Source organism: Physcomitrium patens, chromosome 8 (assembly GCF_059467195.1).
Source record: "Physcomitrium patens ecotype Gransden chromosome 8, ASM5946719v1, whole genome shotgun sequence".
Lineage (NCBI taxonomy): Eukaryota > Viridiplantae > Streptophyta > Bryopsida > Funariales > Funariaceae > Physcomitrium > Physcomitrium patens.
The window spans coordinates 90,091-102,685 of NC_143417.1; the positions used below are offsets into that span (position 1 = coordinate 90,091).

Genomic DNA, 12,595 nt, shown 5'->3' on the forward strand with positions numbered 1-12,595 from the left:
TTCTCTAACATTTGAAAGGCGTTCCACCATAGGAGAAAGGACATGGTTTGGTGCAGAAATTGAAGCAGTTCCAACCATTTCTATATCTTTACTTCCTTCCAATCTTGTTGCTCATAGTCGTGATAAATTGAGTTGATGCATTGCAAGCATTAACTCCTTCAATTGCTCTTGCATTTGTGCCATTGCACTCTTCATTTCAAGAAGTTCTGCCATGATAACACTTAGAAGAGGGAAGATGTCTAATATCGCTCAAGACAAATAGAAGAGAGGACTTGCGGACAAAGAAAATACTAAGAACAATATCAATTTAGAAGAAGGTAATCCGCAACTTCTAATACGCTTATATCTTATCAAGAAAAAGGGGTAATCCACTCTTAATCAAGATTAGACAAAGCTTTGATATTGTAGGTGTGCTCTTGTCAATCTGTCAAGGACAAGAACTCGATGAAAAAGCAATTTAGACAAGTGAACCCTCACTCAAAGAAAGGTAACAAAATATAAATAAACAAGTATGTATATTGAAAGAGAAACTGGAATGGCTATTGCCAAAAGACAAGAAAACTAGAGACCCTTGAAACTAGACTGGAAGCAAGAAAGGAGTTGACAAGAGTGAAGCAGCCTTCATTCTTGTCTCTATATATACTATCTAATTAGGGGCTGCATGGCGACGTTCTATAGGACCTCCAATATGTGTTGACTTTGTAGGACACATGCCTTGACTTACAAGGCAAGTTTTTCTACGTGTGGGCCACATAGTTAGCTTGATCTTCAAGCTAACAACATGTGTGGCACATTGCCAACTTGTTGACCACGTTTCTAATCCAAAAAATCAATTAAAGATACCTATGAAGTCAAAGCAGTATCTAGGAAGTTTCTAAGAAGCTTCTATATTAAATATTATAGAATTAACTTACTTTTATCTACTTTTACTTACTTCTACCTATTTTTATATGTAATTATTAGCTTACATGATTATGGCCGTGACACTCAAAGACGCAGCTCAACTAAAAGGACACAAACATTCTTGCTCATACACTTAATCTTGAGCAATCTTACAAAGATATAAGTACACCAAGTATCTTTCTAATAATTATAATAAATTATAATGACATATAACAAATTTTGGATAGTGATTAAGATCTTTAATATGACATGCAAAAAATTCAAAAAAAAAAACCCTCATATAAGAAGATAATATTATAGATTTTATTAAAAAAATCCTGATTAAAAATATATAATAAAAAATATAGATAAATAATAGGCAAATAATAAAAGCTATTAGTGTTAGAACTATCTTTCATGAAAATAGATTCTATTTACTATGTAGAACTATAAATAAGATAAAATAAGATAGATTAAAAAAATAAAGGATATATACATATATAAAAAAAATATTAGGAGTTAATTTTAGCAAAAATTACATTAAAAAGATAATAATTAATATACAGAGAGGACTAGTTGCCAACTAGGGTCAAAATCATATTGAAGCACAAAACTATGCACCTATGGCGACTTCAAGGTTCTTTTATAAATTTGAGACTAGAATTTGAGAGTAGATTAGAGAAGAGATTTTAAAAAGTTAATTTCATATTATTTGAATTAATATTGAGGTTTTAAAAGATTTTTAAAATTAGTAATATACTTAATAGATTTAGATTTTAAAAAATAAGAATATGTTTATAAATTTGAAGATTTTTTTTGAGTTTTGTAGCATGTATACAAGTAAAAATTTGGTAGTTTGTTGTTGTACTTATTATAATTGTGTAGAAGAAATTTTAAGATAATTAACCAAGTAGATTGAAGAATACAAGAGTTTTTGTAGATTATAATCTCAAGTAATTGAAATTTAAGATCAATGAGGAATTTCATGATTTGGTAATATTTGCTAATTTAGTTGAAGCAAAAATTGATGAGAGAAATTTAGACTTAAATATGTATACAAAATCCAAATTTTGGAGCAATTGAGTAATTCAACAAAGAGAAAACTTTGTTGAAAGATCAACATTCAAGTTGGAGAAGGAGGGCAGCCAACAACCAAGTGGTTTTGAGAGCGTTTCTTACAATTGATATGCACAATCTTCTTCAAATATTTTGTAATTGTTGTTAACTTAGTTGTTGCAAAGTTTGCAAATTTTGAATCAAAATCAATAGTTTAAGCATTAGTTATTGAATTTTCAATTTGATATAGGATTTGTAAAGAATTTTTTTAAGATTTAGGATTTGATTAAAGATTGATTAAGGTTGGTTTAGGATCTAAAATTTGATTAGGATTTTTATAGGATTTGGTCAAAGATTAGGATTTATGATTTGATTAGTATTTTTTCATGATTTGGTTAGGATTTAGGATTTAGAATTTTGCTAGGATTTTATTAAGATTGGTCTAAGATTTGGGATTTGGTTAGGATTTGGAATTTGATTAGAATTTTCTTAGGATTTAGTTTAGGATTTGATTAGAATTTAGGATTATTTTAGGATTTGATTAAGATTTAATTAATATTTACTTAAGATTTAATTTAATATTTGATTATAATTTAGGATTTGACTAGGATTTGATTAGGATTTGATTGGAATTTGATTAGGATTTGAAGAAGATTTAGGATTTTGCTAGGATTTTAGTAGGATTGATCTAGAATTTGAGATTTAGTTAGAATTTTGAATTTGATTAGGATTTATTTTAGGATTTGATTAAGATTCATGATTTTTTTAGAATTTAATTATGAATTAATTTATAAAATAGAATTTGATTTAAGATTTGATTTAAGATTTGATTATGATTTGAGATTTTGTTAAGATTTGATTAGGATTTAATTAGGATTTTTTTAAGATTTTATTTAAGATTTGATTAGGATTTAGGTTTTGATTAGGATTTATTTAGAATTTATTTGAAATTTAATTAGAATTTGATCAAGGTTTAGATGAGATTTCATTAGAATTTATAAAGATTTGGTTTAAAGTTTGACTTAGATTGGTTTAGGATTTTATTAGGATTTGTTGAAAGTTACATTAGGATTTTATTAGCATTCAATTAAGATATCTATTTTTGATATTTTTTAAATATTTTTTTATTATATAAATTTAATTAAGGTTTATTTATTATTTCTTTATGTTTTTTTTAGAAGTTTTTTAGACTTCTTTTGGATTTAATTAAAGATTTATTAGAATTGTTATAATTTAATTGGAGTTTATTTAGAATTCTATTAGAGTTGTTAGGGTCATCTTATTGCAAGTTCCACTTTTCCTTCTACATCTAGGTGTCAAGTACATTCTCAAACAAACTTCACATAATATGACAACGGCATGCGCAACCAAATATCTACTCAATAATTTTGATACACATAGTAGTTATTTGTAGAATTATACTAACAATGTAAAGGATGCAAAGGACATCATTTTGCAATATTTTTTCAATCACATAAACTTGAAAGCTACACACTACAACCATAAATATTGTAGATTGTTTGATTTGTACAAAGACGATGAAGTGACCAATTTTTTATGTATATTCTCACATATTATATACACAAATCAAACATCAAAGAGTGCATTGGGGCAAAGTTGTTGCCCTATGGCATTTTTATCATAATAAAGAACTTCCTTGCGAGGTTCATATAATATTTACATGTAGTCATTGCATTAGGCAATCATGAACTAATATAAAAAGTATAATGGTTGCAAATACAATCAAACTTGGGGTAGATCAATGTTGGATCAGAGGCCATATATTTTTGAAGTATATACTATAAACAAAGTTCATTATTAAATTAGTAAATATGTGACTAGTTCTCAACTTTATAAAGTTTTATCTCCTGTTTGCTTGTTATCTCGGGAGTTCAAGTAACAATAACAAAAGTACTTCTATACTTGAAATTACCAATACATGAGATTTCTACTCAAAACATATTAAAAAAAACTCATAATTGTTTACAATAGTTGCAAATCTAATATTGCTTCTAAATATAAAATCCATAGTTAATTTTTCTTCTATGTAAGTTGATTTGAATTTTGACTAAACATAAGTACTACTGCAAAGAAGATGTCCTTGCTTTGCCATCACCATATTGTGTATCATAAGTAACCTACCAAAGAATGTCCACTTCTTTGAGTTGAATATTAGTTTCACAATGCATGATTGATTTGGTTTCTTATTGGCAGAAGCAATGAATACACATTTGCTGAATTCCACATAAAATATTCAAGCTCTGGCTACAATACAACAAGGTTAAATGCATAGTTAGGATCTTAGTCTATGAATGCAATTTTACTAGCCTTACAAACAAATGCTTGATGGCACAACTTTCTTATTTGTGTTGATGTTTGTACATGAACAGTTATTTCATGAAACCCCACTCCTGATCATCTATTATTGACACAACATTGCATATTCCACTGAAGTACATAGGAGGACCAGAATAATTTGAAGATATTGTTCCCTACAAAACATCTCAGGCCTCACTTGGCTGGTCCATGCCTGCCCTGCTTACATGTGTGCTGTCAACAATGAAGTACCAACATGCATGTCCAACATGTGACATTTGGAGCCAACATTGCCATGAACTTCTCTATGGACCACATTCCTCTGCACTCACACCCAGAAGATTATCTCTCTTATTCTCCATCTCCTTGTTTAATACTTTCTTTTCTTCTCGCTCTTTTGTTTTCTGTCTTTAGTTGCTGAGTATTTTGTGATTCCTTCTTTCTTTACATTAGTTGCATCTTTTTTTTTGCTGTTTACTTGTTTGTTATATAAATATTTCTACATCTATATACATAATATATATATATATATATATATATATATATATATTAATTTTCAGTATTTTCACTATGTAAAAAAGTTTTCCTTCATCTTCATAGTAGCATCTGTAACTGGGGTTTGATTCAGGAGATAGGGTTGTTAAAGTCAAAGCCAAAAATTAAATTCCATCACCAAAATACCACCCACATGTTCAATATCATGCATTTGCAAAGTCTAATTTGAAAAATCTTGAAGACAGTTAAACATGGTGTCATCATCATCTTATCACATGCAGGCCAGGTTCAACTACCATTTTTTATATTTTATATTTTTTTTTTGTACTGTCCAGTTTTCATTTTCACCTCTATTTGTTTTAAAAGGAGTGTAAGCATAGACCAAGACATAAACAGAAGGACAGTGATATGACACAACTATTTATGTGGTATGACTTTTATACAAAGTGCAAAATCACCAACTTTCTGCTTTAGATGACCATTTTGGAAGCCAACTTTGGTGCAATCTCTGTAAAGCCTCCCTGTTATATGAACCATCCCCAAGCATTATATTGTCTTACCTCTAGTTTTGTTCTCCATAATGTAGTTTTTTTGGATTTTTGTGATAAATAATTTTAAGTGACATGTAACTTAAATATCCACACTTTGAAAATTGTTTCTTGTGCTTTGAACATACAAGATTATAAATTCATCATAATAAAATATGAAAGAGCAATGAAAATGATAAATAGAATCTATGAATTATTTGCAAACAATTAATTCCACATTGAACATGCACTAGATTTATTCAACCAAAGAAGAAGTGAATTCAACTACAATAATATGAATCTGATAAGCCTCTGGTTAAGGGGTACATGAGTGAGTTTTTGTGTTGTTTTTGTGTTGTTTTTTTGTTTTTTGCTTCACTTGTTTACTTATTATTGTTGCAGGTGTTTTTGAGATGTAAATCATCCTATTCTAGAATGCCATTCTGGACACCAGGATAGTGGTTAGGAGGGAGGCAGGAAGGAGGGCTTTGCCCCAAAGCCACATGGCACCACCATCACCATGTATAAACAAACAACACAGAGAGGAGTGCTGCTGCAGAAGGCAGACATGACAGAAAGTAATAAGGAGCAGAAGAAATAAGGAAAAGATATTTCAAAAGTGGGAAAGAAAGGAGGAAAGGAAAGAAAAAAGGAGAGGCAAAGCAGGGACAAATGCCCAGCTTTCATGACCCCAAAACCTTAAACCAGGGCCCAGCAGGAGGAGGCAGTGAGCAAACTTAGTCATGCAGATTTTGTTGGGGGGGGGGGGGTGTGTGTGAAGAAGTTCCAAGAAGCTGCTGTGGCTTAAATTCAAGATGGAGAAAGGGTGAGAGAGAGTGTGCCAATGGGAGTGGTGGATGGGGTGGGGGGTTCAGCATCGTGGGCATCATGATATTTCTGGCCCACCATATCTATTGGGGTCGATGCGATGCAGCCCAGGAAATCAGGGGTAGCAAATACTATATATAAATATATATATCTTGGAGGGGTGCCCCACATAAAATATAAGCCTGACGCAACGTAGCTGAGGGGATGAGTTCACAGCCACAGGGCCAGCGTATGGCGCAGTTTGCAGAGCAAGGGCAGTGGTTGCCAATCTACGGGTAATTTCCCCATCGGAGCCAGGAACTTCGGATAATCATTTTCATGGCTGCCCGCCATTCCAGGCGGATGACTTCCACTGCCTTTTCCTCTCCCCACCCAACCTCCCCTTCCAGCTGGCACTCCCCAACCCAACCCCCGTTCTAACCATGCTCCACCGAAACAACAATAATCCCTCCTCTTCCTGCGAAACTGCCCATTTATTGCCCCCGAATCTGACGTGGACGTACCCCCCCTCCTTTCTAATCGAGCCTTTGCTCACTCCCTGGCACTTGTCCACAGCGTTCATTCCACGTAGAACGTCGCAACGTCATTACCCGAGTGGAATTTACTGCACTTCTATTCTTTAATTGCCATCACAAAAGAGGGCAAAGATAGAAGTGGAACGCTCAGACTCTGATTTTTCGAGTGCACCATATTTTCAACATGGATACACCATCGACGCATTCAAATTTGAAGCATTCCATCTATCGACCCTTCCGTGAATGATTTTGAGTCCTCTCATCCCCCCTGAAGTAATCCCTGGAAGAAAAACGGGAGTAGAAAAGGATTCACCGGGAGAGGAGCACTAGGGAGAAGAAAACGAGAGGAGCCACAAGGGATATAATGGGAGGTGGATGATCATTTGTGGTGGATACTTGCAGATGCGCAATACAAGTGACAAATGTTGAACAGAGAGGGGGCGACCTGATGACCCCTCAGGAAAGATCCTGAGCCACAAAAAGGGGGGGTGGGTGTGCTCCAACCGCGAAGATCCTTCCCCTACTTTCTCATATCAATTTTGGCTGCATCCAGAGGGACTCGGAGCTCCCACTTGAAACGCCGAACATGGGCTCTCGCACATGAAGGAGATGCCGACATGATGGAAGTCAAGGGCTCATGTTCTTTGATCATAAGATTGCATGCAGCGGCACATCTCCGCGCCTGGTGCATGCACACCGCTCTCTCTCTCTCCCCCCCAACCCCTAATGTGGCGGTGGTGAGCCCTAGATACCCGCCTGAAGTGACCTTCTTTGGATACTCCACGTATCTCTCATTGGCATCGTAGCTTTCAGCGCACGTGGGCGATTTGCCCTAAAGACGTTCTCACCGGGAACGATCTGGACATTGCCCCTATGCTTTTGGAATCCCTTTCTGCCACTTACCCTTATCTGTTCCCTGTTCGTGTATCAATGAGAGTTTGTAAAGGTGCCCTGTAATCAGTTTTTCACGTCAAATAAAGAGAGTCATCCAGAGGGATGCTTCGACGCTTCCAGCTCAGACCATTGGCACGGAATTCTGTAGATATCATTATCGCAACACAGCCCTTCCGGTGGCCAACACCACCACAAGAGTTTCAATAAGATTTAATCAATGACTAGAACCAATGTTGAAATGCAGCTTTTGACTCAATGATCATCTTCTGCGTCCCTCTCTCACTCTCCCATTTTTATAATTTTTGAACGTTATCGAAAAGTAACTTCCAGTCTGTGTTTTGAGATGAGCTATAGAAATTTATTCACGATTCTCGTTTTTACGAATCAGACATGGTGATCGGCGATCGAATCTAGTTGCCACTAACGAACTGACCGTGATGTCTTTTCAAGCGCCCACCACCTTCAGCTTGTCAGGAGTAGTGGGGAGCGAAAGGAGCATTTTCCAATCAGAGCCACCAAATGAATGGCAGCAGCTACAACCTCATTTAATTTCGAAGAATGAGATTCGCGAGTGCATGGATGAGACACTCAGGGGGATCATCATGCTTTGATCGCATTATTCACTCTCCAAGTAGATGATAATCCCCCGAAAGAGTGCATGCGAAGACGGGAGCGTTTGTAAAGCCAGAAGTGGGGCACACAGGTGAAATGCGGGGTGGATGCGGAGCGGCATTGAGTTAGATGCCTGTGTATGTGCACTTTGCAGAGCAGTGGAGCGCAGAGAGGAGTTACCGTGGGGCTTCGGGAGGTCTTTTTCATCCACGGAGGGTTACATGGGAGAGCTTTATCATCTAACGGGGATGAAAAGCCAATCCACGTGGTAGGGAGATAGATGTTCAAGTGCTCAAGGGCTTCGATTCCTCTCAGCCCCTGTTCCTCCCTGGCTGCTGGGGTTGAGTGCACTCCCGGTTTAGGCTGATTTCCCGTTTGTGCCGAACTTGGCTGCGATCAGTTTGTCGGGTAAGCGTAAGCTAGAGGTTTGCTAGGGGGTTCCCAGAATTTTGGTTAGTCGGGGCTGTAGTAGAAGGGTCGTCTGTTTTGTGTAGTGAGCGATGCACTTGAGCTTGGTTAGGAAGTTGAGATTCGAGAGATACGTAGGCTAGTTACTCAGAAGCGGCAAAATTAGACGAGCTTGCTCTGTACAACCTGCTACGTTGCAATTGATTCCGTGTGTGATGGCTCCACTCCAGAAATTTTTGATTTTTTGTGATTCTTGTGAGCTGAGCAGTTGAAGATACTTAACCTGGATACAAGACTTCTTCGCATTTCCTCTTCCCCATCATCATTTGCAGTCGAACATTACTTTCGAGAGGATTCGTCGTCGTCGTATCTTTTGGTTGGCAACTCCAAGTTTTTTTGTGTCGTGGTCGGCTTCAAGTCGTTGACCAAGCTTGTTAGAGAGCATCTAGGAACTGCCGTCCTCACGATTCAAGTTTTGTTTTTTTCCCGGGTGGGTCTGCAGAAGACTAGTGAAAGCGGAGCCGTTGTATCGGGTGAGCGTTGGACAGATCTCTGGATGGGGATTTGGGTGCAGGTAGTGAAACGAGGAATGATTACTGACACTTGCAGTAAGGGTGAACCTTTCACCCTAGGCGGTGGGAGAAGTAGAATACATGGATGTGAATGAGGTATAGTGGGCGAAGACATCGGGGATGATCGGCAACCAGTTTCAGGTTTGAAGTTAGTCTCCCAGGTTTTCTATTCAATTGCAGAGCTTGACTTTTGCTTTGACCAATGGTACAAAGGAAAAAGTTGTTGCTCTCCTTAAGATTGGGTTAGAATTTGAGTGAGAGAACCGAACATAGAGGACTAAAATTATGATCCCGATGACATCCAGTTCTTCTGCTGGCTTCCGTGAGCACGAAGGCGCAGGCGAGGGGGGTAACTGTTGGCCATCTGTAGCGCCTGGCATTCCACTCTTCACCTCTGGTGATGAAGGCACAGGTACCAAGGTGCGGAAGCCCTATACGATAACTAAACAGCGAGAGAGGTGGACTGAGGAGGAACATCAAAGGTTTTTGGAGGCATTGAAGCTCTATGGACGAGCTTGGCGCAGGATTGAGGAACACATTGGCACGAAGACCGCTGTGCAGATCCGGTCTCACGCTCAGAAGTTCTTCTCCAAAATAGAAAGGGATGTCAGTGCAGGGCAAGGGGCCGAAACAGGGGTAGCACAGGTAATAGATATCCCTCCACCTCGTCCAAAGAGGAAGCCTTCTCACCCATATCCTCGCAAAGCTGGCAAAATATCTGAGGACGAGTGCCTTTTAGCACCTTCAGGTTATATTTCTTCTTCTTCAGGAGGTGGTCCCGCAGCAACTGTTGCGGAGGTCTGTTTGAAGAACAGTGTGTGGGATCAGGTTGTTACTACAGGGGCTTTTCATCAGGATGCAGCCAAATCGTATAATGACGCGGATGCCACACATCCCTGGGGTATCCCAAAGACGGTTAATTCCACCACCGCGGGTTCACCACCGGCTCGGCCTGCCAATATGGCTTCAAATACAGGATTGTTACTTAACAACATTTCGCTAGGCCCAATTCCTGCTTTTCCAGCCGTGCCTCCATGGGGTCGGCTTTTTGGTGGAGCGATGAACCCGGCCATGATGAATCCGCAGGGTATGGTTATGCCCTGGGCCAGTGCGCCAAATGCTCAAGGTCTTGAGAATGGGGGCGCAGTCTCTGCTATGGCGGCCACAATCGCAGCTGCATCTACCTGGTGGGCTATGCATGGAGGTATGCCGCCTGGTGTGATGCATCCCGCTTTGGGTGTCATGTATGTAGGGGCTGCTCCTCCAGTTGCCATCTCTACTCCATACATATTCCCTCAGTGTTCACCTCAAGAGGTGACTTTGGCAGGAGTTCCATGTGCTGATGGCAAAGAAGATCTCACAGTACATGCTGTGAGTGAGGGCGAGAATATCCCAATTAACGGTAACTCAAGGTCAAGTGCCATGCGGAGAGCGGAGCGAGCCCAGCTGGTGAAGGAGCTGAAGGCTCGGCGAACGGGCTCAGGAATTAACTTCCTTTCTGTCTCGTCTGATATTTGTGGATCCACTTCAGGGGGGAGCGGAACGAATCTCACCACACAGTTAACAGCTGGCGGGTTGACATCAGATAGTGCTGTCAATTCTCTTTCCAAGGGGGGTTCTCTGGATGCGAGTAAAGTGAAGCATGGTCTACATAGCTTTGTTCGGAAAGACAGGGAAGTGCCTGCGGACGGCGGTTCTGCAGATGATGGTGATGATAAACGGAAGCGATTACGAGTAAGCAGACCCTCGGATGACACGATAATGCACGATAATGAGGGATATCCATCTACCACTAGTTTAGCTCGTGACGCTCCAGGGAGATTGAATGCTCACTTGGAGAAAGTTAGGTCCGTCAGCGGCTCCAGCACCCTTCCTGGGAAGTTCACCAAGGTTGGTGCTGAAAGGCTAGTTTATGATGAAGAGAACACTCCTACTGACGCCTCTTGTGGAAGTGATGTTAGTGAAGGTGCAGGAGTTGCTCCGACTGATGGTGATGGTAATGCATCAGGGGGAGGTCCAAGCTCCAACTCATCAGCGTGTGGGAATGCTCTTGGAGGTAATGATAGGTCAGGATCAAGTGATGGATCGTCAGAAGGGGAGGGCACCTGTAAGGTTAACAGGCAACGAGATACAGGGAAGAATGGAACGAGCTCTTCTGATCCTGAAGCACAACTCAAGACAGATGAGGAGGTTGGGAGAGCCACCGGACTTATCACTTTTAATGAGTTTCTTCCGGTTTGTAAAGATGGAGAAAAATTCGAAAAATTAGAGAGTTCATCGCGACTGCCAAGAACAGTGCCTATCGATGCAGAGCAGAGAAAGGAAGTCACTGAAAGAGGTCAGATTGCCTTTCAGGCTCTATTTAAGCTAGACACTCTACCTCGGACCTTTTCCCCGCCTCCAGGCCTAGTTCTTGGTACAGGATCGAAGGAGCCTACTAAAAAGGTGGCATCTGTGCATAACACGAATAAAAGCATGAGCGGTAGCGCGATTGTATACGATACCTCGGAATCATGGACTCCACGGCGAAATCGTAAAGACCAAGATAGTGCTTTTAATACATGGGAGCATTTAAGAGGTACTTCCAGCGCCTCAAAAGTTGACCGATGTGACAGTGGCATATCCATTCCATCTTCCAGACCGACAAAAAGCTTAGAGGATCTTCAATCTTCTGAGCGCCGTCGAGGCAATCGGAAGGTGCGGTCCCGTTCAATAGCCAACAATTGGCTCCAATTGTGGACGGACACATCGTCTCGTGACAGGGACGAGGATGCGGACGAAGAGGACGAGGACGACGAGAGTGCCCACTCGGGAGCAGATGAAGGTTGCAAAAAGCAACAACATGAAGAGAGCTTCGTTTGTAAGCTTGATGTGTCTATTTCAAATCAGGATACTGATCTAATCTCTAATATTAATGATCAGGACACAAGCAGCTTCGGTCTAAGTTCAACAGTTACAAGTCGAACATTATCCTTGTCCATAGGTGCTGGTGGTTTGAAGAACGCTGATTCGAGTGTGTCCGCAAGAACTGAGAAATATAGTGGAGTAGGATTTGTTCCATATCAAAGAGTTTCTATCCATGTGGAGGCTACTGTAGCGAAGCTTTGATGATTGATGGATAGTTTTTCCATCTTCATTTAGTTTAACACCTTATTTCTTTTCGTGACTTATAAAAGTCACATTTCACAACATTCTATTTGCGCTTGCACATGCGTGGTATCAGGTTTTATTTTTGACGAGGTTTAGGGTTTCACTCATTATTGTGCATTCCATCCATTTTGCACACCACTGCAAAATATCTGCCATCGCGAGCGAATGCTATGACATGTGGGCAATGTCTGCAGATTGGGTTCTGATCACCAAGTAGGAGACAGTAGGATTTCGGGATGGACGGTTGTCTCTTGCACCAATTGCAATATATCAATTACCGTCCCGTGTAGCATATTGGCTGATTTTGATAGCATAGGGGGAAGTGATAGTGACATGATAA

At 39.6% G+C, this 12,595-nt stretch overlaps 1 protein-coding gene across 1 annotated transcript; it reads left to right on the top strand.

Annotated features, from left to right (window-relative positions):
- Positions 1–8,454: 8,454 nt before the first annotated feature.
- Positions 8,455–12,296, top strand: LOC112285980 (uncharacterized). Its single transcript, XM_090252262.1, has one exon. The coding sequence runs from the start codon at positions 9,391–9,393 to the stop codon at positions 12,211–12,213; it is 2,823 nt and encodes a 940-aa protein (XP_090108388.1). The 5' UTR covers positions 8,455–9,390; the 3' UTR covers positions 12,214–12,296.
- The last annotated feature ends 299 nt before the right edge of the window (positions 12,297–12,595 follow it).

Bases quoted from the DNA above. Each gene is read 5' to 3' on its own strand.
- LOC112285980 (XM_090252262.1), top strand. From the start codon at position 9,391: ATGATCCCGATGACATCCAGTTCTTCTGCTGGCTTCCGTGAGCACGAA.